Raw genomic sequence first — 26,023 nt, 5'->3', positions numbered from 1 at the left:
TTTTGTTTATTGAAAGAGTTGTCTTCAGCATTTTGAAAGATTCAAAACAATTTAAAAAAAAAAAAAAGAAAAAAAAAAAGATGGGGCAGACTATAGCATAAAATTGAGGTCATAGGTGCACTAAAACGTAAGAAAATCAAATCAATCTTTGTGATTAACATGAGATATACTGTGAGAGTAGTCTTCTTAATTATACTGTTTCTTGTATACATTATCTGTAGAATTAGCTTTTTGACTTCTGTAAAGAAAGTTAGTATATTACCTTGCTCTTCAGAGAATTCTGTAGATTTAGAGAATGTACAAGGCTACTGTCAGATAAAGAAATAAACTGCAGGAAACCTGAGTTGCAAAAGCCAAAGCAACCTGGGAATAATTCATGCCAAGAAATAAATTGCAGTAACAAATTAATTTCAGGAGTGAACCTAGCTTTTAACATGGAAAGGATTGTATGATGTAGCTGTTTATTCCCCACAGTGCAGGGAAATGGAGAACATTCCTGTCTTCCTTCTGTTGTTTCTCTTTTTTTTGTTATTATTCTTTCTTATTTTGCAATTAAGGAGTCTAAGTTCATCTGACATCTAATATTCCATTATAATTTTACAGTTGGAAAATAAACGAGATGCTTTCTTTCCACCTTTACATCAATTTTGTACAAATCCAAACAACCCTGTTACTGTAATACGTGGCCTTGCTGGAGCGCTTAAATTAGGTAAGTTTATTTTCTATGTTCTTTTTACTTTGGGAAAAAATGTATGTGTTTTTTAAAAAGAAGTCTCTCAGTTCTTAAAAGTGGATATTTTATTTCTGTAATACTGTATTACTTGTATATTCCAAGTAATTAGGGTAATGTGTCATTTCTCAGTTTGCTAGTGTTTCTAATCTTGATCATCTCCAAAAAAAAGGCCAAAAATCCAGCAGATTTTGTTGAGCGCAGAGAGGAGCTGAGCTATGGATATAGAAGCTCACGGATATTCTTTTTTCCTATGAAAACTATGGCTACATGTCTTTGTGCTTAGATCTAATGATCTATAATCTGGGTGTGTACAGTATTTTGAACTCTGTAGCTAGAAAAATTATCATTGCTGGTAGGAAATGTGTTATATGATGGAAGTGCATTCATAAAACTATAGTTTGAAAAATACTTTATTGGTAATAGATTTAAACATTGTTTGCAGATTTGTTTACATATGTCATGTAAAATGTTTCTTGGAATATAGTCCATACAGTAGCTGTTGAGTTTTTTCTAAGCTTCTACTGTTATGTGCAGAAAAGCTTTATGAGTTTTAATTTTTAACCTACAGGTGGGCTGTGTTATGAAGGCTAAGGGGGAAAAATGGTTTAGTTTAAACCTTTACATAACTTTATTTAAGTATTGATGTCGTCTTTTCTGGAAATTTTTTATTATATTTTAACTGTCATTTATGAATTTTATTCCTATTTATTAGATCTAGGACTCTTCTCTACTAAGACACTGGTAGAAGCAAATAATGAACACATAGTAGAAGTGAGGACACAGCTACTGCAGCCAGCAGATGAAAACTGGGACCCCACTGGAACAAAGAAAATCTGGCGTTGTGAAAGCAGTAGATCTCATACAACAATTGCTAAATATGCACAGTACCAGGCCTCCTCATTCCAGGAGTCTTTAAGGGTAAGTCCATTGTTACTATTTAAGATAATTTACAAACTGTATACAAACTCTGGAACCAACTAGTAACGGCTATTGAAGACAAATAGAAGCTGCTAAGGAAAAGGAGACATTTCCATTAGCATAAAGAACACAGGTATATTTAAAAAATCTGTTTTGAATAGAGGGTCGAACAGTATGTAGGGTGTTTCTCCCAAATGCTTAATGTAAAACTTAATTTTCTTAATGTAAAAGTGGCTATTACATACTTTAAAATCTTGTTAGCTTAAGCTTTTGTTTAATAATATTGAAATTCATATTAAAATATTTAGAACTTAAGATGCTTTTTTTTAACTTTTATTGCTTCTAATTTCACATACTCTTTGAAATCAAATTTCTTTGTTCTTCATAGTATCCTGAATTAATATGGATGTGGCTTATTAGAATTTTACACTCATACTTGTCTTTCAGCACAACAGTTTAAAATATTAAAATAACTTTTTTTTTTCTTTTTTTTCTTTTCAGAGAAGTGACTGATGCTTTCCATATTTGTTATTGTTGGGTTCCAAACTTAACAGTTTCTATTTAGTTTAGAAGTTGTTAGACATATGTCCTGTTTGACTGGACAAGGGGGAATGGTTTTAAACTAAAAGACAGGAGATTTAGACTTGATATAAGGAAGAAATTTTTTACAGTGAGGGTGGTGAAACACTGGAACAGGTTGCCCAGAGGGGTGGTAGATGCCCCATCCCTGGGAACATTCAAGGTCAGGTTGGACGGGGCTCTGGGCAACCTGATCTAGTTGAAGATGTCCCTGCCCATGGCAGGGGGGTTGGACTAGGTGACCTTTAAAGGTCCCTTCCAACCCAAACTATTCTATGATTCTGTATGTGACAGAGCGAAATGTTTGAAATGTTATTTTATTGGTATTACTTTTTAATGTTTTTGCTGAAGGTAGTGAGCACATCCTTGGAATTAGCTATGGGCACTCTAGGAGGCTTACGTTATCTGCTGTTATAAAAACATTAGGCTAAGGTGGAACTAAGACAAAAAGATATTCTTGACCAGTTGTTAATTAGAAAATAGGGAAAACACCAACGTGGGGAATTGGCTATTGCAGTTTTCACTGCCGTTACACAGAAACAGCAACAGTTTCAGTAAGAAAGGAAAGAGAAATTCTAAACTTAAAGTTTGTGCATTAGAGGAAAGGATTAGAAACAAAGAAATGAATTGGTAGTTGAAGAAAAGAGAAGGGAAGATAGACACGAGGTTTTGAGTGAGACTGATAGGGGATGAGGAAAAGAAACGGGAATACCATTGGGAAGTGGGGAGCACTGAAGTCATCAAGAGCTTGGGACATAAATGGGATTTTTCTTCCTCTGCAGTGGTAATAAATAGAATTATCAACTGAAGTTTTCTGGTGCCCCTTGAGCAGTTGCACCAGCATTGTATTCTTGTACATCATTCCAGAAGGGTTAGAGAACATTATATATATAATGTTCCAGTGAAGTACGTGTTCAATAACGTACATAATTGATCAAATACCAGCTTGTCAGCAGAAAAGCCTCAGGTTTGGTTTTGCACCAAGAAGTGAACTGCAGGATTTTCTGATTTTTTTTTTCTCTGTTACAAATTGGTGGTAAAAATGTAATATATAAAATAATTTTCAGGATGATGATTTTCATTTTTCCCTTGGAAATCAGAAAGACATTGTTTTGTATATGTGTCTTTTACCTAACGCTGCTTTGACCTGTCCTTAGGTGACTTTTCACAGTGTTCAAATGAAAGCCTTGTTTCTTCTTTCTACAGACACAATCCTCTTGGCTTGCCCTAAGTGATCTTTTTTTTTTTTAATTCCTCTAACAACTATTACATTGCTTTTCTAACATGTCTTGCAGTATTTGATAAATCCATCATCACTAGGTTCCTTTTTGTTTCTCTTTGTCCTTCATTCAAAGGATGAATAAGACTTTCTCAGGTACCTAGGGCACTTTGAGATTTAACAACAATCCCATTCAAAGCCAGAGATCTTTGGATAGCCTCCAGGCACTTCTTTCCTCCTTTTTGTCCTACGTCTTTTTTCTTGCCAAAAAAGAAGTCTTTAGAATAGGGTTTTGAGCCCACTCTGCTAAAAAGATCAAATTACATCATTTAATATTGGTTAGATTTTTTCCACTAGTCATGGTCCTAGCTACTGCAGTGCTAAAATAGCATCTGGCTATGAAAAATTCAAAAGATTTTATATAATGGATTTTATAAAATTAATTTTATAAATATTAGCCATCCTAGTTTCATATCAGGAGACCTGCTTGACTTTGAAGGAAGGTAAATGTTCTAGTCTAAAAAAGTTAACAGTATTCCTTAAGACTGGATTCCAGTTCACCTGCATAATGAAGCAAACCAACATACTCATTTGCAACTGTAATGTAGGCTAGCAGAAATGTTTATAGTGTAGACATTTTCTGTTGTCCTGGCTTTTGACTAATAACTATTTTTTTTTATTTTCTTAACAGTAATATTCACATAAAATCTTAGATACAGATATTTGAAAGATTGTACCAGCATCTTGAAACAAATGTACTTATGTCTGTGAACATGTTATTACTTTATACCTATATATTTTATATATATTCTTACTTTTATGTTTATTTTTATATATATAAAAACATGTCCACAATTGCATTTTATAGGAGGAAAATGAGAAGAAGAGTCACCACAAGGACCACTCAGATAATGAATCCACATCTTCTGATAAGTAAGTGTGGTGTAACTGTGATAATTCTGTATTGTTGGTTGGTTTTATGTGGGGGTTTTACATCATTCCCATTTTTGCATTAATCTATTTTTTATATTTGCAGCTCTGGGAGGAGGAGAAGAGGACCTTTTAAAACAATCAAGTTTGGGACCAACATTGACCTGTCAGATGACAAAAAGTAAGTTGATTACAGTTTCTTCTGCTCGCAGTGGTATTCTACAGTATGATACTCCTTCTGGAAGACTAATGCTTTCTTTTCAGACATCAGTCTGTTGATAAACCCAATTCCAGTTGCACATCCCATTTCCACAATTAAATTGTTAGCTTTGGTCTTTCAACTGTTGTTAAGAGTCCTTCTCACCCTAAAATCTATTTTCAAGCTTTTCTTTCCAGGATCTTTATTTTTCCAGACATGAACTTAAACATCCATCAGAAACTGTTCTTTCTAGTCCTCCTTTTAATACATCCCTTTTGTTTCATTCTGAGGCTTTACATTGTTTGCTTACAACTTTAATTACTTCTGACAATACCAAGTTTTCAGTCTTTGCACAGAAATTGTAAGATTAAAGGTTTTTTCTTTTTTGTTTGTCAGGATTTTTGTTACTTGGGTTTTGTTTCCTTTTGTTCCTACTGTCATCCCTTCTGTTTCCACTTTTTCATAGCTCTTGCTTCTCTATCCAGGAACAAGGTTCAAAATAGTAGTAAAGACCAGAACCAATGCTTGCCTGTGGATAAGCCATGATACCTCTGCCAGAACCTAAAAAAAAAAAAAGGAATAAACTGTGTATTCTTTAGACTACATATCTCTCTGAGTAGATGAAGGTAGCTCAGACAAACACCAGAAAGTATTAGAAATACTCTGAAAGCATTTTTTTTGGTCCAGTAATAATTTTTTTATTTGTTCAATCTCTAGTTAGTATATATTTCCATAAAAGATCCAGCATGTCTAGACTGTCAGTCCTGCCAGCTGCAGTACAAAAATTCTGATCTACTTCAATCATTAGAGCAAAAGAAAAGGTTATGGTGTTTGAAACTGGGGAATAAGGCCTGCTTAAGATGCTGAGGTCTTCTGTGGTATAGTGACTGAAAGATCAATGTGTGTGCATATGTATGTGATTAGAGATTGTTACAAAACTTTAAATATTGATGCTATTTTTTTCTAAAGAAAATTCCATCTGTAGATACAAAATTGCTGCTAATAAACTAGCACTCAGAGCAAACCACTGGGAGAGAGATTTTAAATTAACCATAAGCATATTAAGCATAACTAACGTTGGGCTCATAGGGAATTGGGTATTAATACTTTAAATAGTTCTTACAGGATCCCAGGTAGATGCCTGATCTTCTGGTCTCAGCTTTTGCTACAAAACTATCTTTCCCCTCAACTAGCCTGTCAGATTTGTGATCACATTTGGAAATATTTTAAAATTGAATGAGTAACACAGATACCTGGGTGACATTACAGAGCTCCACCCTAAAGTTCTGGAATTTTTGTGTTTGAAGATCTGTGTTTTTCTTAATGCAAGTATTCACTTCCGTAGCACATACATGTGGTTAACTTCATTCTTGGTCACAGCAATTGTGTGCACAGGCTAGGGGATGTTTAGACAGTCTTTTTGACATATGTTGTAGCATCATATCATTTGGCTCTTGAAAGCATGGTTAACAGTTTCTGACTGGCTTAGAGTGTGAGGAGAGCACAGCTCTGTTTTCACTTGGAAAAGATGTACACCGAGGTGTAAATTGCAAGCAGAATTTTCTGGCAGTACAGCAGCTGACTGCCTAACTGCAAGAGTGAGTCTGGTCACCCTGACTTTTAGCTCAACCTTAAATGAAATAGTTGTTTAAATTTCTGTAACTGTCAATTAAGGGTATTGCATTGTCTCAACTTCCCTCTTAAGAGATGCTAAGTTATATAGAAGTAGGTTGTCTGCTCTTTTATCTCCTATGCTAAAAATTTTTTGAAAATGTGTGTATTTCTCAAACTCTGCTAAGAGTTTTAGGGATTCACAGTTTGTCATTTGCTATTTTGCTGCAGGTGGAAGTTGCAACTCCATGAACTGACAAAACTTCCTGCTTTTGTACGTGTGGTATCAGCAGGAAATCTTCTAAGCCATGTTGGTCATACCATCCTGGGCATGAACACAGTGCAGTTGTACATGAAGGTTCCAGGGAGCAGAACACCAGGTGAGTATAACCTCTTTGCATGAAAAAATTCGGGTTCTACTGCTGTGGTATTGATTTAACTGCACTGCAGATTTTCCATATCTTACAGTGTGCCTAAACATGATAAAATTGTACTTATTCAGTATTTTTTTAATTTCTTGTTTAACTGAACTCTGCATGTATGAAGTACTAAATTATCTTATAGTGGAGATTTCTGGATTTCTGCAGTGCTAGGTAATTACCATACTAACCTCTTGCATGCAGTACTGGATTCTTTAAGGGGAAAAAGAGGATGGGTTTATATACTTGGACAGTATTTGTATTTTACATGCCTTGAAAATTTTTATAGGCTTCCAAAGTAGGTCTTGTGCAATCATAGAAATTGGTATACTTTTACTTTTTAGATTCTTTATTGTCTGAGGGTAGGACTCAACCCTCCATAATGAATAGTGCTGTGTTAGGGCACTGGACTGAGACTTGAGGGATCTGGACTAAATTTCAGGGTCTGTTTTTTCTGAAGTACAACTTTAGATAATTCCATTAGGGATTATGGCTCAGTTTTCCAGCTGTCAAAAGAAGATAAAATAGTGACATTTCTGCATTGATTTTGAAAGCTCTTTGGGACAGATTTTCTTACTACTTGTCTATTCAGTGCCTGAAGTCATGAAGTTTTGCTCCTGACTGGGACTGTCAAGAGCTATCATAAAACACAAAATCTAAGCTTTAGCTTCTTGAAGCATTTATTTCTACAAAAAGGGAACTGCTGAAGTATTGGTCAGAGTCGCAAGATTGGTAGCTTCAGCTTTCCATTTTCCACAGACTAACAAAAGCAGAATTCTCTTGCCATTGGTAGCTTAATTGCATTTCTTAACACTGTGAAGCACCTAAGTAGTGTATGTAAGTGTCATATAAAAATAAGTACAAATACTTAAAAGGTGATATAGGGTTTTTTAGTAATTGTAACTTTGCATTTTCATAGCGTTATTTTGATAGATCAGCCTTACATAACGTGTGTTTATGTTTCTCTAAATTTCAGGTCATCAAGAAAATAACAACTTCTGTTCAGTAAATATAAATATTGGTCCAGGTGACTGTGAATGGTTTGTTGTCCCTGAAAGCTATTGGGGTGTCATGAATGACTTCTGTGAAAAGTAAGCTGGGCATCCTGTTTTTCTCTATTTTTGTCAAGTTCTCTGTGCCTTTCTCAGACCTAAGGGGGGAAATCACTGAGAGTGTTGTAAGAGGACATTATTTTACGTGTTTTCCATGTAGTCAAAAGTCTTTTAACATAAGTCAAAATGTAAGATCTAGAATTTATGCAAAATATGACATTTGAACAATGTACAGAAACTTAGATTGCCTGTGATAGCTTTGCTCTCAAAAATTAACATTAGATCCGTTATTTGTTTTTTCGAACACAGGAATGAAGGAAATACAAGAAGTGAGAGATTGGTAGTAGCAAATGCTCATCTAGGTTCAAGATTCAAATTTATACTACATGAAGGGGGATCAGATTAAGGGGGATCAGTATAAGCATGGGCTGTCGGCTACCAATGTGTATTATGTGGCATCAGTCCAGTTTTTGTAGTAGTAACATTTCTACATCAGAAAATCTATCATAGTCCTTGCTGTTTAGGGACTCTATCATGCATATTAAAGCTGACCTCTACTATTACCAAATGGTGATGCTTTTGTAATGGCTTCTAGGGCTATTGCAGTGGAGTGATGGAACAAATTTGGGGGTGAAGGAGTTGAGATTTCGTTTTGGTTTTTTTTAGGAATGATGGAGTAAAGTATTTTCCTGGTGATGTATGCTGTTAATCTTTATTATGATTAATATACATGTTGTACACAAGCACGTACAGAGATATTGGTATTTTGGCATGGTTTCTTGCTGCATCTAGAGGGAGAGCTTAGTTTACTCAGACCCCAGGAGGTGTTATGGCATGCTTTGCATACACTTACATGTTTGTAGCTTGCTGGAAAAGTTGAGGTGCACTGACCATTGGGGAAATACTCAGCCAGCTCTAAGATTGGGGGTTTTATGTTATGCCTTGTGTTGAGTGGATGCTTTAAAAACAAAACATATGCACGCACCCCATCTCCGCCCCCCAAGAAAAAAAAAAAAAAGAGGAGGAGCAATTGTGTCCCCTAATCATGCTGGTATTCAAGCGGTAGCCTCTGAAGCTGACCTTACGGGAGAATTTTTTTTTTATCTTGCCCAGTTAAAACTGGACTAAGCTCTTGACTTTTCTTCAGAACTTTTCCAGAGCTCTGCAAATTCATCTCAGTGTCTCTGTACTCTGTATTTTCTGCCTATCTACTGACAACTGTTCTTATTTCATCCACCTTTACAAAGATAAACCATCTCAAAATTGTAATTGCACTGATGCAATTGCAGTGTCTCTGATGACGACATAGCTTTTTACCCCCATGACACTGTCCTCCTGAGGGTGAGAGAGAAACTAAGATCTTGGTAACTGCATAAACCGTCTAGAGTGCCTGATAGAGGCACTGAATTGTCTTTGAAAACTCTGAATTGCAAATGATCTCTCAGGGTGCAGTATAAAAACAGTATAAAATTAGGATAAGGATGGGAGAGAAGTATCTATTTTGCATAACCATAGTGGAAGAGTTCGTACTTAGGAAATCCATATGGAGGTGCTTTTTCATGCTTCTCAGGAGGGTCGACATTTTTTGGCTCAATATAGCATAGACTTGTGGATCACAGTTGAGTTGGTGCCAACAGGTTGCTTGTTGTGTGGACAAGCTTCACGGGCATACGCTGAGAGTACGAGTACATGGTTGGCATTGTTCAAAACAGAAAGCATTCTTAGGAGCTGGTAAGGAATGTATATAAAATCAGTCACTGGTTAAAAAAGCAGCATTCGGCACCAGTGTCACACTAGATCTGAGCAAGGATTTCTCTGCCTCAGCATTAATAAAATACTGGGAAATTTAAAGGAAAATAGAACATAACTGGAAGCCATAAACTGACTTCACATGGGCAGCCAGATGGTTAAGTGTTTTCATGTATTGTAAGATGTGAAATGTGGAATTAGGATCAGAAATTTTATAGATGAAACTTTCCTTTTGACTAGTCCTCCTGGGTCACTGATTAGATGCAGGAAGCATTTATTGTGGTGATCAGTTTTTACAGGTAATTTAATTGAAGTATCAACCACCAATATGTCTGCTAATAAATGCTGAAGACTTTATTTTTCCTATTGTTTCAGGAATAATATGAATTTCCTAATGGGATCTTGGTGGCCAAACTTGGAAGATTTGTATGAAGCCAATGTCCCAGTTTATAGGTTCATTCAAAGACCAGGGGATTTGGTGTGGATAAATGCTGGCACAGTTCATTGGGTTCAGGCTATTGGTTGGTGCAACAACATTGCGTGGAATGTTGGCCCTCTTACAGGTATGATTGAATAGTGCCTGTGCTGAACTACGTAATTAGGTAATATTACACTACATATGCCACAGAAACTGCCATTTCTTACTAATTTACCATGCTTTACCAGATTAAAATAATGAACGTACTGTATTTTAAAACATGATGTGTTGAAGCTTTAAATAATCCCATTGGTAAGAGGAAGTGAAAGCAGCAAGAATGCCGTCTTTGCACTCGTCCATTTAATGGACTTGTAAAAATTACAATTGTGTAGCAAACACTAGCAGAATAAAATGTTTAGATGAATTCATACACTCTGTCTTGTAGGCCATTTCTTAACTTTTTCTCCCAAATTTTTTTCTACCCAGCAGACTGCTGCGCTATAGCTTGCATATGAGTTGAGGACTTGTCTAATCTAACTTTTTCAGGACAACTGATACTTAATTGTTCTTCAGTGAAAGCATCAGGAAATCTGAACAGTTGTAAAATTTTGTTCATGAAGGAATACTAGGTTTTTCAGACCTACTATTCTAGAAGCTTTCAGTTCTGAACCATGGTCTTGGAAGGTTTTTAGAAGTGAGGAAGGAAGGACATTTCACAGCTAAAATGAGATTCTGTCAAGCATTTGAACAGAATGTACTTCCAAAAAACTCCCGTTTTCTTAAATAGTTTAAGGTGTGTCTTTATTTCATTATGATGCAATAAATAGTATATCTCCAGGATTGTATGATTGACTGATACAGAGCTCACATGTTCAGTCACAGTAAATTTTGTAAAACATTTTTAAGAAAAGGGCAGGGTGAGTAGGCTGCTTGATGAAAAAGTCTGACTCATTGCAACGAATGTCTCAAGGTGCAGTCTTCCTTTTCAAGACAAATTATATACCACAGCATTGTAAAATTATAGTAAAGAGTGAATAGAGTGAGGTGCAGACATTTCAAATTTAGATTTTGTTGGGTTTTTTTTAATCTGAAATACTTGTTAAGGAACCCTTTTTGAAATACTGCTCTCTCTTCACCATAGAAATCGAATACTTGTCAGTAACTTCTTTTCACAGATAGTTGTTGCTGCTGTGGTATTGTGCATTCTTTTAGCATCATAAATGCACTTTTTGAAAGAAATTTTATAGAAATCAAGTGTAGTTGGAATGAATGGGTCATTGTGAATGATGTTTAATCTAGCTCTAAAAGGTATAAATTTTGATTATAAACAAATTATTTTGGCTCCAGTTGATAGTTATTTCTTAACTTGACTAATTGCTTCTGTAATTTTGTTTTTGTATAGCCTGTCAATATAAATTGGCAGTGGAACGGTACGAGTGGAATAAACTGCAGAGTGTAAAGTCCATAGTACCCATGGTTCATCTTTCATGGAATATGGCTCGAAATATCAAGGTCTCAGATCCAAAGCTTTTTGAAATGATAAAGTAAGTTTTACTTATTTGAACATTTACTGTACCCATTTCCTCTTCAAGCATAAAACAATAGTTGATTTGTAAGTAATCCTTTGTAAGACTTTTCCATACCTGAGAAGCCAAAATTATTTTATATTCTGTTTTCCAAAGAATCCATTTATAGATACAATTAATTTTGTTACGTTGTATTTGATGCTATTGTGGCGTAGCTTTAGAATGATACAATTAACTTTTTTGTTAAATACGCCATAGACTTAATACAGCAGTTTACAGAAACAATTGACTGAGATGACAAAAGCTGTTCAGCTGTACGTACCATAAGAAATAACAAAATTAGGTCGTCAACCCAAATATTAGAATGTTTAGTCATTTTTACAGCAAAGTTAAACTTAATCCTACATTTCTAGAACTTGTAGTTAGTGCTCACACGCTGTCATTTGGAGATCCAGTATAAATGTTTTAAATAAAGGCAAGTAGGAATTTGAAAGCCTCCTTCCCTTTGCTCTTTCTTTTGAACGATGAAGTAACTGATGTGTAAAATGATAATTGAGTTTAGTGACATTTCTTATACGCATATTCTAAAATGCAGGAATATTCCAGGCTTGGAGCATCTTTAGTAATTTTCTTTAAAGAGTTCATCTTCAAGAAAATATAAATCATATTGCAGCACCGTTATATCTAGGTTGAGGAACAAATGGACATTTCAGCATATATCATATGCTGATATACATATGTCCTAAAGAAAGTGGGGGAATGAATTCCAAAGCAAATGACTCATCATGACAATACTCTGGTAGCAGCACTCTCTGTTTTCCTTAAGCCTAGCAAAGGAGCTTCTACCTTGAGTACTTCTTAGTCTTTTCAAGACACTGGATCCACAAGCATTGAATCCTTTTTTAATTTGCCTTGAAATGGGCTTTTAAAAAATGGGTGGGTTAACTTACAAAAAAAGGGCAAATCTCCCCAGTAGGATTTATTGATGACATCTGAGTGGGACACCTTTTTACAGTAGGAATTTAATTTAGGCTTGAACATCTGTTTCAGAATGGTGGAATTGGTGAAATGGTAACTTTGTAAGGACCAAGAATTTTGGAAGTTGAAGACACGGAGGGAAGCTTGTAGTCACTGTAAAGCTAGATTTTGGAATAGCATTTATGTGTGAATACTTTCTTAAAATCTAGTAACTAATATCTAGGGTAAAGAAAACCTTTGCTGAAGGCTTGACAGTCCTGCCCCTTCAATTAAGCTATTAGTGCTCATAGCCAGGATGCCAGTGTCATAAAAGGGAGAGGAGGAACTGAATAGTTAGAAATGAGAAATGGGGGAAAGAAGCAAGCTGTGGGAGGGAGGAAGCCAAAAAGTCCATTTAAAGGAAACAAAACAAAACAAAAAACCCACAAACTTATTTCACAATTATCTTTATCTATCTTCCCAAGCCCAGCAGGCATCTATTGTAAAGCTTGAAACAGTTCTGGAATGTTTTTGTCAGAATGTTTTTTATATTTTGGCACCTGTATTTTGCATTTGCACAAGTTTGGGGTTTTTTGCCATGGTTTAGGCTTAAAAGGAGAAAAACATTACTGAGCATATAGCATCCTTCTCCAAGAGAATCTCTGAAAATGTTGTGAAGAGACACAGAGGACAAAATGGTTTCCTGTTGTCTTGCTGGCTGACAGCAGCTGAGCTTTTTCTAGTGAGAGACCTAAATTTTAGGTGTACATTACAAATAAACAAACACGCTGAGGAGCAGATACAAACTTTGATCTTGCATGCGTTTGCTTTTTCCCGACTACTGAAACTACTTCCAGTTTACTTGGATTAAGCCCTCCATCCAAGTTAGTTGCCAGCCAAATCCCAAGTTCCATGCTATTTGTGCAGAGGGGAAGAAGATCCAATGATGACCTCTGGTTTGTAACATCTGGTAGCAGTAACCTGAGATAACTCTTCATTGTGGTCACTTCTATAGTTACAGTATAGCTGTTACTAGAAATGGGCGTCACCAGAATAAACAGTCTAGTATCTGACCTTGGCTTTGTAAGGTTAGAAAATGCAGAAACATTCATGAATCTCCTATCTTCAAGATAGGAAAGCAGTTGCATAACTTTCCTATGGACTGCTTGTCTGCAGGAAAATAGCATCAGCTGGCAAGTAGCTATTGTCCACTGCTCCTGGATTTTATTATGTACAAAATATAGACATCTGTGTGTTTATATATGTGTGTGTGTATGCATGTGTATAAAAACACTTGAGAACTAGTGATTTCTGATACAGCTGGTTGAATTTAATCTTGAATAGCTGACTTTTCATTTGTCATCAGGAAAAAAAAAGTATCACTGATACAGCTGTCATCTTTTTGCCAAAACTCAGGTCTGTATCTAAAATTGCACATCGAAGATACCTGAAGTGTTTAGGTAGTTTGACTTCTGTCTCTGGGGCTTCTTAGGTATCAGAATAATACAAAAGAATAGCTCTTGGAAAAACAATAAAAAGTAGTTTGTAATTCCAATTTGAAAGATAAATACAAATATGTCTTACTGAGTTATGTGAGAGTAACCCCTACATAAGCAATAAACTAAAATTTAAGCATACATACAAATATTGGGAACCAGATTCATGATGAAAAGAAATAGGGTAGCAGTAGGGGAAATATTACATTATATTTTTAGTTAACATGCAACTTGGTGCTGTCTTGCTGGATAAAAGGCAAAGAGCAAAAACTGAAACTTTCCCATGAAATGTTTTTTAAAGATTTGATATTAACAGTAGAATCATGAACAGGAACACAGGCAGAGAGAATGATTTAAAACTTGACTGAGGGAGCACAACCTTCAAGAAAAGAGAAATTAACCACAAACCTCTTAGATGGAAGCTAGAAGGACTTTTACAAATGCATCTGAGGAAGAGAAGAATTTTAGAGGTAGTGAGAATATAGTAATAAAGGCTTTAAAAATTAATTCCAAAGTAACTGAAATACTAAGTTCTTCTACAAAAATAGTTTTAGAATCATAAAAGAACATGACGTGGGAGAAATGATTTTGCACAAAATCATGAAGCCAGATAAAATACATTTCAGTATCAGTAGAGTAGACATATTACTGAAAGATATAGAGAGGTCAGTTTTGCATTGCGATTGGGATAGTCTCCACACTTCGAAAAGTTTTACTGGATATCTAAATATTCAAACAGGTTTCTCAATGTCCTTATAGAATAAATCAGGATGATGTCCATTTTAAAATCATCTTCTCTTAAATATTTGAATTTGACTAGACATGATTTACTCATACTCTTTATGCCATACCTGTAAAGAATTTGAGAGAGAGATATGGTCCAGATTTTCTTTTAACTGAATTCTTACTGTACAAGAATAAAAGCAGGCCTACAATACTAAAAGCTGATGCCATTTAACTTATACATTGTGACTCTGCTAGACACCTTTTAGGCTTTCTTTAGGCTTCCCATACTTCAGGAAATTGCGGTGCATTTTAAAAATGGTAGTTTGTATGCTTTCTCCCATTCTTTGACAGCCTGAAATAGTTAACGTTTACATTTTCAAGTGCCATAACTAGGATCTGAATTTTATCCAGGGGGGGAATTCACCTTCTAGCTATTGTTTTTGGCTTTGGTTGCAAATTTGGCAAACATTTTAGTGGCATTATATGCGGGTTACATTTTGGGCCATTCTTTCTTCACAACTGCAATGCTAGAAAACTCTTTGAAAATAACACTTTGAAAACTCTTTGGAAGTCAAGAGTTGAGAACAAGTGTGCAAAATGTGCAGATGTGCAATCTGTGCAAGTGTGCAGATGTGCTTCCAGTTGCTCTTTGGCATACCCAAAGATTTTTCCAGTTGATAGCAGAAGAGGAGAAGAATGATAGCTTTTAAGTTTTATTTGAAATCAGGCTGTATTGCATAGAACAATGATATACCAAAGTTACTGAACTTGTTCAGAAGCACGTCTACGTTAGCCCAACGCTCAAGTGAATTAATACATGATCTATCGCATATGTTTGGTCTTAGCATCATAAGTCCCATTAACATCAAACTTCGAAAGTGTTGAAGGAGTTACAGCTAAATGAGCTGTTTAATTTTCTTGAAATTCAGTGTATGAAAATATGATGTTTAACATAGAAACACACTTTCAGTTTTGCACTATTCTTACAGTGAGGGTGTTAATGAAGCCATAGACTTGTTTTTAGTGAAGATGAATAGTCTAAGTGTAAAACATCAAGAGGAGAGTATCTCAAAGTAAGCCTAAGATTCTGTTAACTACTTGGAAACACATGAAAGAAACTTTTTTTTTTTTAAAATACAGAACGTATATATTACATGTTTAAGGCTTTAAAATGGGAGAAGAATCAAGTTGAAAACATTTTGATAGAACTCTTGAGCACTTTGTTTTCTGTCCAATGTTTATTCTTCCCCTTACATTTTTTCAATCTTCCTTCTGCATCTAATGAGCATGTAACGTAACCACCCTGTGGAGGAGAAAATTAAAGGCTGCAAAGGCTGCAGCTCAAACAAATAGGATAGCTGAGAGCTAAAAATTATTGTAAATAACATTGTAATTTAGAAATCTGGCAACCTATTTTGCCAACTTTTTTTTAGGGAACATATGTAGCTCATACAATGCTAGAAAACAAGTTAGATTTTCTAGTACAGAAGAGAACTGTATAAAGTTGTGAAGATAAATTTTTTCTTTTTATCTTTTACAGAAGTATGGCAGGGAATTGTTGATTTTAATTTGACATTTGACTAGTTCTTTCCTTCATTCATAAAATAAGTTTTAATTTTTTTTTTCCCCCAATGTTAATTTTTTTTTCTTATGAAGGGACTTCCTTTTCTAAGGAACCAACCTGTCTATATTCTTTCTCCTTTTACACAAAAGAAGATACTTGTTGATAGATTTTATTTCCACTCTGTGCAGAGTGATTCCTGTCAGAATTTGGGTTTCCAGACTTCAGATAACTGAAAGTTTAGTAGTGTTGAGGAAGTAACAGGGGTTTTAGGATGTTAGTTAAAACAGTTCTTTGGATAGGCTATAGTCATTTACACAAAATGTAAACAGTTATTTTGAACTTGGCAGTTGAAACTAACATTTTGCTGATCAATTCATAGTTCAAAACAAAATACATGGATGGCTTTTGAAAATGCGTTGTTTTGTTGTGCTTAAAAGAGCATTCGTGCGTTCCAGTCAAAAATGAAAGATACAGCCTGTTTGCAGGGCAAGGGGCAGTACTGAAATGGAACAAATCTACACAGAGGTCCATAAGCACGTGGTCTAACTTCTGCGTAAGTCATGGGTCCAGTGATTCTTGTTAGCCAGCTGTTTCTGAAATCCCAGAGGAAGAGGAAACTCCAGGTACAGGGTCTTGGAAGAAATTTAAGCCTACTTGAATCTTGCTATAAAGTTGAATATTGAACTGAATATACACCTGATTTTGGTTGCAGGTACTGCCTGTTAAGAACTCTCAAACAGTGTCAGACACTGAGGGAAGCTCTGATTGCTGCAGGAAAAGAGATTGTCTGGCATGGGCGAGCAAAGGACGAGCCAGCTCATTACTGTAGCATCTGTGAGGTCAGTAAAAATATGTGTTGGGCTTGTGTACTACTATAATATATTTTAATTTTGTCCTGTCTCTTGTTGTTTTGCTATTTTAATTTTGCTTTTAAGTTGCAGCATCTACTGTATGCTATAAGCACATATGTGTGTTGCAGTACTGTCTTCAAAGAGCTTATTAACAGGCTGTTTTTCTAGACACAGACTGTATTTTGCTGCAGTCTGTTCCACAGTACTTCCACAGCATTGTTATTTACCAGGTCAATTTTCAATTCTCAGTTATTATAAAAAGTTGTTATCACTTCCTGCATATAATTTGATCTGCTGAGCTTCATTTTAAAGGTGTATCTGTCTTCATTTCAGAAGTCAACAACAACCCCAAAAGAGAGAGAATTTAAGACATTTTCTTCACAGGACGTACCTTTTTGCTGAAATTTTTGATTCTACTTTGTGTTAATAGTTCCTTTAAAGTATTGGCTAACAGTTTTCACGAAGCTTAAAAGAAAATAAAATTTTCCTACCCCCTAAAAATCAGTTTCTAGTTATCCTCTGACTGAGCCTCTTGGGCAGGATGAGCATGTGACTGAGTAGTAAGGAAATAAATCACAAACTTCTTTTGCAGGCAAATTTGAAAAAGGGAGAATGAGGTCAATTGTTATAAATCCCCACCTTACTGAATAACCCCTATTCAGAGTATGAATCCTGCTTTGTCAATATTGACCAAAAGCTTTCCCATAGCGCTGTTCATTCAGACATCCTAAGTGTAATATTAATGGTTTTACAATATTTCATTTCTCTGCCTGAGCCTTAGGAGGATAGATTTTCCCTGAACAAATCTAACTTTTCTCTTTGCATGCACAGGGTAAGGGTGTAAATCTTAAAGAAAATAGAGTTTTCGTGGTTTAACTTTTAAAAAATGAAATTGTAACAGTTGACTTTCTGTTTCCTATCTTAATAGGTGGAAGTCTTTGATCTGCTTTTTGTCACTAGTGAGAGCAATTCTCGAAAGACCTATGTTGTACATTGCCAAGACTGTGCACGAAAGATAAGCACGAACCTGGAAAATTTTGTGGTGCTAGAACAGTACAAAATGGAGGACTTGATGCAAGTCTATGATCAATTTACATTAGTAAGTCAAATTAATAAATGGGTGCATAAATACATTATTTGTAAAGCAGTTGTAGACTGTCTGGGTACTCCATTGTATGAGTACCGTGGACTTTCTGATTCAAATGGAGGTATGGGTTGTGTGTGATATTTACAGAACAAAACGCTGAAGAGTCAGAATTATGTGAAATAGTACAGTAACTTACTGCAGAACATAACCGCTGAGTTTTCAGGAAAAGTATGATGTTACAATTCATAAAGTTGTGGCTTTAAAAATCCAATAGAGATCACCTGAAGACCATAACTGGATCAGATGGAGATGGGAAGAATCAGGACAGTGAAGCTTGGAGAAACTAGCACCAGGTTCAAGAGCATCTCTAATACATTGGTTGTGGTATGAAGTCAGTATAGCAGCAGAGCATCCTATGCATTCAGACTCCCTCCTTCCCCTTCCCCACCCATCCCCTCCCAAATCAGCACTGTCCTTCTGCTTAGCAAGTGGATGCTCTCAAACAGTTCTGTCTTTTGGCTTGGGGCCTCCTTTGCATTTCAATTTAAAGCAAAAAGCCTCTTTGCCATTATAGCTTTGTGCTATATATGGCAGCCTCCTGCTTTGAACTGTGTCAGCACAACTGTCCTAACATTTCACCCAGGTTTCATTGTTTCAGGCAAAGATGGCTTGTTTGTAATCACAATGAAAGCGATGCTGGATTTATTTATGAGCCTTGCCTTTCTGTCAAAGGAGACAAACATTGGACAAAGCGTTATGAGAATTTCATGTTGAATTAAATACAACAGCCCAGAAACAGCTGTGGCTTTTGATTCATTTCCAGGTGCTGCAGAAAATGTATGTTTAGACAATTATTTCATGTAATGCTAGCACGATAAGTTGTGACCTTTTGAGCTAAGGCCTCAAGGTTCAGCAGTGGAGGCTGTCGAGAGTGCGGGACCACGTCCTCTGAATTTAATTCTCTTCATTGGTCCTACAGAGTCTGAGGTGGTTGAACTTCAGTTCATACTTCTAGGAGCCCATTGTCGTAATAGTTTGTGAAATACTGCAATTTCAAAGTGATGATCTGTTATAGGAAAGCATATAAACACCTGTTCTCAGATATGTCATCTAGTTGAGTGGAAATGGGCAAGAACGTTTCTGTATGGAAAAGAGGGGGGAGGAGGAGGTATTTTGTTGTCTGTGTTTATAACATTATATAGGTAACAGGGATGATACTGTCCCTAGAACAAGGCTTCTCAACCTGTGAATAGTTCCCTCCCCCACGAAAGCCTGTACCTGCAGCCCTAAAGGATGTTAATAGTTGTTCTCTTGTGAAATTGGTGTGCACATTCTTTTAAAGGGGATACAAGCTCGACTGAGAAGAGTCATAGCCTAGAAGTGACATCTCTCAGATCTAGGAGAAGAGTTGAGGTTTGTTGCAAGTCACAGGATGAAGATAATCTCAGATGGCAAAGGTGCAATAGGCCTAACAGAGAGGCTCTGTGTTTGGAGTAAAGTATTGGGAGCAAACATGAGGATCAGCTAGTGTTAGCGTTTCATAGGTGGGTACTATGGTATGATTTAAAGTGTCTTTAAAAGACTGAGCTGCTTCTTGAAAGGATTCTACATCGTGACAGGAGTGATGAGAAGGAAATGCCATCAAAGATTCAGTATTTTGATGGTAATGCACAAAGTGCAATATTGGAAAATAGTTAGGTATCTTCTAGACCTCGTCTCCTGAAAGCAGGCAGGAACAAGACACCTAGCTTACTTCACTCTTGAGGCACTCTGGTGGTGTCTTCCAGGATTAAAAAAAAAAACAAAACCAAACAACTTTGTCCCGATGTCAGAGAATCTGAGACCCTTTCCACAGATACCCTAACTTCAGGTTTATATGTTATTGTTTAGGTAGAGGGAAAAAAAATGAAGCCCGCAAGGCATTTGGAGAGCCACAAATGGACAGTTCCCTCCCGTTGGTAAACAGGTTGAGAATCCCTGTTTTAGAGCATATAAAGATATATTTATACTGAGTCCACGTGGAGCTCTTTGCTGCCACAATGGGACTTATTTTTGGCAGCTCACATTGTATTAACACAGACATCCCCACAGCATACTCCAGTCTGCAGTACAGGCAAAATCCTAATGCAGAATAGTCGTAAAATAGGCGTTGTTTTTGAGTAAGTTGGAAAAAAAATGCCAGTGTCCACCTGAAAGAGTCCTGAAGTGTAAAAACAGTTGTGCGTGTGACTTTAAACTCTCATGGTTACAATTTGTGCAGGTTCTTGGTTAAACCTAGTTTTACACCCTTGTAGAAAAGGTAATTCAGTGTTTTCTTTTTCAGGCTCCTCCATTGCCATCCTCCTCATCTTGACATTTTTTCATGGACATTAAATGAAAACTTTTCTGATATTCAGGAAGTGACCCAGTTCTGCACCACTGAGTTTTGTAGCTATCCCGTAAGGCTGCTGGCTGAAAGCTGTGTCTATGCAACCTTCCAAGTGCGGAGTGTCAACCAACTGGACAGGAGAGAGCACTGCCTCCTACTCCAGAACTCAAAACAAATAAAGCTCATCCAGCTGTACTTCAAAAAAATAATTCCATGTTTTGTATATATCTGACAAAACTGGCAACATTATACAGACTACTGACTTGAAGACCACCTCTTTTGTATTTCTCTGTTTCTGGGCTGATGAGTTGGTTTCATCCATTTTTTCCCCTTCAGAATTTCCCTTGGAAAAAGTACTAGCTTAGCTGGTCATTTCTTTGTAAGGTAGTTAGAAATTTTAAGTCTTTCTTTGGGCAACTTTTTTTTTTTTTTTTTTAATGTGAAGAGTTAGGTGATATAAATTTTTTACTGCTTTTATGTTTTTCTGTCTTGTTTTGAAACCATGACGGTTACATTTTTGGTTCCTAAATAAAATTTAAAACAATTAACAGCCAAGTCACAAAGATAAATGGGTTGCACATAGACTAAGGAATAAACTTCAGATTTGTGATTTTTGTTTCTAATCTTGATGTAAATTTACACTATTTATAAATACATATTTATTGCTTGAAAATATTTGTGAATGGAATGCTGTTATTTTTTCCAGATTACCTGCCATTGAAATTTTAAGGAGTTCTGTAATTTCAAACACTACTCCTATTACATTTTCTATATGTAAATAAAACTGCTTAGCATTGTACAGAAACTTTTATTAAAATTGTTTAATGTTTAAAGTTTTTCTATTGTTTGAGTTTTAAAAAGATTTTATGTACAGTGCCCAGTTTTTGTTCTTTTTTGAATCTGATTATATATATTTTATATATACTCTTGTGCTTGTGTATATATATAATATATATAGAAACTCAAATATAAATATGTGTATAAAGATTTAGAGACTAAATTTTTCTCGTTTTAAGTTTTACATCTATGGTAGATTTGAGGTGTCTACTGTAAAGTATTGCTTACAAAAGTATGATTATTTTTAAAGAAATATATGGTATGTATCCTCAAGACATAAAATGACCTTCAGACTGGTTTATTGTTAAATTGCACTTTTTGCAATAACAGACCAATAAATAGTTGCTGCCAAAATGTAGTAGTAGAAAATAAGTAACAGCTAAACTTTAAAGCTCTTCAAGAAAATACCAGCTGTGACAGGAAGTTTGGCACTAGTTTTAGAGGAGGAATGAAAAAGGTGAATTTGAGTTCGGGTGGGGATCTTCTCTAGAATTCAACCAAATTGCAACTTATATATTACAATATGTTCTATTAACAACTTAAAAAGTTAAGACTGAATCATCTTGGCGTCATTGTTGACCCCAAAAAAGGACGTTGTTTTGTGGTATTCTATTGTATTTTCACATATTTTGTAATACGAATTCACTGGTAAATTTTTGAAGCACTAGGTTTATTTAGGACAAGTTTATAATATATCATTGTAACAGTTTGCAGTTTTAATGATGGTATTTATTTTAAGTTGCTCCTTTCTCATTAGCTTCTTGAAAATGCATTAAATCTAAATTTCAAAATTGATAGCTTTCTTATCGATCAGAGTTGACTGATGCAGAAGGTTCTGCCTCAAACAATTTCTCATAATTTCTCATTAGTGGGGTATGTTAGTGATTGCATTGTTAAATTTTTTGTAATCAGTGTGAAGTGTTAAAGGCACAGAGCATGCTAATAGTTTCTTCTGAACAAAAAGAATCGCCTCTTACATTTGTAGCTTCAAACGAAAGGTGTTTTAATGAAGAATCAGTACAGCTTGTCTAATGCTGTTACAACAGTCTAACCGTAGTTATAAATTACTTTCTTGCTAGTTCTTACAACAGTTGGACAAAAGGGTATCGAGATTAAAGAAAAGTATAACAAATGCTCTTGCCAGCAAAATTATCAACTAGCAGTTAGGAAGCCAGTATTTGCAGTTCTGTAAAGATGTAAGTTTCAGCTCTTGGTAACAAACTCTACAAATCATAATTTTTTTACTTATGTATTTTATGCAGTCATAAATATTGTAATCTTGACAAACCATGCTGCAACTGAAAAGCTACTCCTTTACGGTAGTCTTAAACCCAAATAAAAGCAAGATAACTTACCTCAACTAATGGTAAACAAAAAGTCCTTGTTTCTCAGTGCTGTAAAAGACTATCACTAACTAGGGAAGGAGCTGCTGTGTGCTAATCAAAAGGGCTTTGTACCTTTCCTCCCCTTTGGAAAAGAGGCCATGCCATTACCAAGGAAGAAAATTCCTAGTTCACCAATGAACAAGTAGACCAAAGCAGTAGAGCATCAGGCAGTGTTGCTCACTCTGCTTGAAGGTTTTGTCATGGATTTGAATTGCTGGAGGGCTTTAATATTTTGCAGTTTTCATACTTCTTAATTACACTATGCTCCTGACCGATGGACAGTTTGGACCTATAAGCTGCTATGATTTAGAATGCTTTTGTTTCATTTTATTAAAAAAGCACAAGTTAATATTTTATCAATTGTAGTTATTACGAAGCACTTCTGCTTCTTAAATTATGAAGCGCACGATGCAAGTGAAACATCTGTAATCTCTGGATATTTCCAAGCGTTAGCGATTGGGCGGGGCGGGGGAAGGTGGGAGTCCTAAGCTGAACGGAGGGGACTAACTCGCTTTCCAAGGAACTTCAGTCTTGGGGCCCTTGAGCTCCACTGGAGCTGAGCCATATTGCACGCGGTTCTGATTTGCTGGTGGCTACAAATTATTGTAGCAGGCAAATTAAAGATTGAAGTGTAAAAGGATGAAAATGGCCAAAGACGTGGCATTCATTGCAAGAATTTTTGAAAGGTACAGACTAATAGAAAAAAGGCATTATTAGGGGATGGATAAAACCAGAGATACAAATGGGTGTTTAAAAAAAAATAGTAAAAAGTTGAATTAAGAGGAAATTAGAAATAAATAGCAACATTTGCTACTGAACTGTGGATCTGAGAACTGTCCTGGAGGAGCGCGATAACAAAGGGATCCCATAAATGGGGAGAAGCAATAGTCGCATGTTTTCTGAGCTTAATTTAAGTTCTTCTGTAAATATATTCAACAGAGCATTTGATTTTTAAGCTTTCCTGCAGATACGTAAGTTGGGGGCAGTATCTCTTTGCTTTTTTGGAGAAGTGAAAGTCCTACCAGTAGTTACATTTTAGAAGTAGTCATGTTGGTAGCGATGTAAGTAAGAAGTATTTAGAAAAAGGTCACTAGAAAGTGAGAAGCATCTAGTGACAGAAAATTCCCAAAACTCCCTGAATTTATATGGCAGATAACTTGCTGATCCTAAAGACAAAGTATCCTGAATCTGCACCTTTCTCGTTGGAAGAAGGACTTTCAAAGTAGTGTTAAAATGATGTTGCTTTGCTTAAACGAGCACAGCTTGGCTCCGTTCAGCATAGTATAGCAGATTCTTGGAACAAAGGTGGGCAAGGATTGGGGACTCCACAGCTGGTGATATCCTGGCCACAAATACATCTATTGATTAGGAGATGGAAGATGCAAGGCTTCGACTGAGATGATGGGGACGAGGGTGCTCGTCCATGGTTGCTGCCCTGATCCTGGGAAGGGGCTTAAGCGAAAATTTTACTTGGCGCAGAGGGCTAGGAGGAGGGCTTTTAAACCTGAGCTTCCCTAGGTCAGAGCCGTTTTGTCTGGATCTGTAGCAGAGAGTCATGGCCCAATGAGTCAGTGGCTGAGATGGGGCCAACAGATGAGGGTGGTGGGCAAGCTTCATCTTCCATGGCTGCTTTAGCCGGTGTGGGAACCAGGCAGAGGAAGCGCTCCGGTTGGGAGATCAGTGATACAGCGTGGGGAAAAGGCTGACGAGGGTGACCTCTGGGGCAGGTCAAAGCCAACCAGTGTTGACTGCTTCCGTTGCGATGACCCTGACAGCAGAGGAAGGAGGGGTGCAGGTGATGCCCAGACAAGTTCAAGCTGAAGCTCAAGTTCAAGCAAGCTCAGTGCAGGGCTGCTACCTGCAGGGCTCCATGCAAGAAGGCACAGGATGCCAGGGAGGAGGCTGCTAGCAAGGCAGCAATGCAGGCATAGGGCCCACCAGGCAGCCTCCTTCCAGGAAAATAATGGCATTCCTCCAAAAAGGGGGGAGAGCAGGACATATTCGGTAATTGGGAAAAAGGTTGGGGGTGGGGGGAGTAGACAACAGATATCCTTGTTGGTGCAGGAGCTACATGCAAAGCTAAAGAAAATAGCAGGTGGAGAGGGAGAGCACGCTGCGGGAGGTTACGTGGGGTGGGGTGGGATGCAGCGTAGCCGCATGTCTAGGCTAGGAAGGTGGGGACGACCCCTGAGCCCCACAGGAGCTGTCACTCTGGGTGTGGGGTGGAGCCCACGGGCTGGAAGAGTTTGAGTGGATTTTAACAGCCTTGCTCCAAAGGAGTGGTGCTCGGCCCCGTCCCAGCAGGCTGGGCTCTCCCACCGCTTGCAGCAGCAGCAGCGCTGGTGATGAGAGGGGAGGGAGGGATTGTTAAGACATTCAAAAGTTTAGGTAGGGGTGAGGTGCATGTATCCTTATTTACTTTGGGAAGCCATAAAAACCTACTGGAGGGATGGAAGAAGGGAGAAGGCGCCTCACCGTGACAACAGCAGAGTGGGCTCAGCTTCCAGCTTCACCACTTGGGCAGTAATGTTTTACAGGTCACTGCCAGCCCCCTGTTGCTACAGACCTTGCTAAAGCATTAAAACACGATTGCTGCTGCCCCTGCCTGGGGAACGGCAGGGCGTTGGGTGTACGCAGCAGTTGGGACATGTATAGAGGTGGGATGGAAATGGATTTATCATTAGAGCCCACTGCCTCCCTCCTGTCCTGCCCCTGAGCTCCTGAACGGCGACGGTTCCTCTCTTGCTGAAAGCAGCATGCTCAGGTTTCTAGCAGGATGGATGCACCGCTCTCAAATGACACATCCCACAATTTTTTTCTGATAGGAGGTATTTTCAGGCCTGGTTTAAATGTGCGCTGTTGCCCAGGATATAGGGAGTGACGCGTGGTTTGGGACTGAAGCTGGTTAAAAGGCAGACCAAGCCAGAACAGGCATGGGAGAGAGCGATCCAAAAGTAGCAAAGCCCAGGCAATGGTTAATTGATGGGCTAATGGTTAAACGAATGGGCTAAAGCACTAACTCCTTTAATTCATGGAGATGGGAGATGCTTGAAAGAATCCCACCCAAAGCTGAGGCGTACAACCCAGCCATTGCCAGAGTCCATGGGAATGTTGAAATATGGTATGAAAGAGTTGGCTGTAAAGAACGTGCAAAACCTTAAAATCACTGAAAGGGTCAGAAAGGACACACAAAAGAAGACTAAGAGAAGACGTAGTGTGAGATGTGTCCAGTGACATGTGGCTGGGCCGTCATTTATATTAGCCTTCTGGGCACAGAGAAAGATGAACAGGAATGAAGAGTATTTTCAGCCCTTTCCTCCTCTGGACTTTTCAGCACCAAACCAGTGGGAAAGTGAGTAGTCCTTTGAGGAAACTGGACTTTTCTTGGGGCAGTGGTCA

General features: G+C 37.1%; 1 protein-coding gene across 11 annotated transcripts in view; it reads left to right on the top strand.

The window, feature by feature from the left end:
- Window positions 1–21,948, top strand: part of KDM6A (lysine demethylase 6A) — a 159,009-nt gene extending 137,061 nt beyond the window's left edge. For 2 of the 11 annotated variants that reach the window (XM_075173798.1, XM_075173815.1), the window contains 11 exons: window positions 604–709; window positions 1,446–1,651; window positions 4,318–4,382; window positions 4,486–4,560; window positions 6,421–6,569; window positions 7,585–7,699; window positions 9,785–9,972; window positions 11,230–11,371; window positions 16,809–16,935; window positions 17,876–18,046; window positions 20,358–21,948. In XM_075173798.1, the coding sequence (XP_075029899.1) occupies window positions 604–709; window positions 1,446–1,651; window positions 4,318–4,382; window positions 4,486–4,560; window positions 6,421–6,569; window positions 7,585–7,699; window positions 9,785–9,972; window positions 11,230–11,371; window positions 16,809–16,935; window positions 17,876–18,046; window positions 20,358–20,387 (1,374 nt within the window). In that variant the 3' untranslated portion in view covers window positions 20,388–21,948. The other 9 variants (XM_075173825.1, XM_075173836.1, XR_012677259.1 and 6 more) reach the window with 8 other exon arrangements.
- Window positions 21,949–26,023: the final 4,075 nt, after the last annotated feature.

Source organism: Calonectris borealis, chromosome 1 (genome assembly GCF_964195595.1).
Source record: "Calonectris borealis chromosome 1, bCalBor7.hap1.2, whole genome shotgun sequence".
Lineage (NCBI taxonomy): Eukaryota > Metazoa > Chordata > Aves > Procellariiformes > Procellariidae > Calonectris > Calonectris borealis.
The sequence above is the reverse complement of the archived record's forward strand: the minus strand, read 5'-3'. Positions and strand labels throughout refer to the sequence as shown.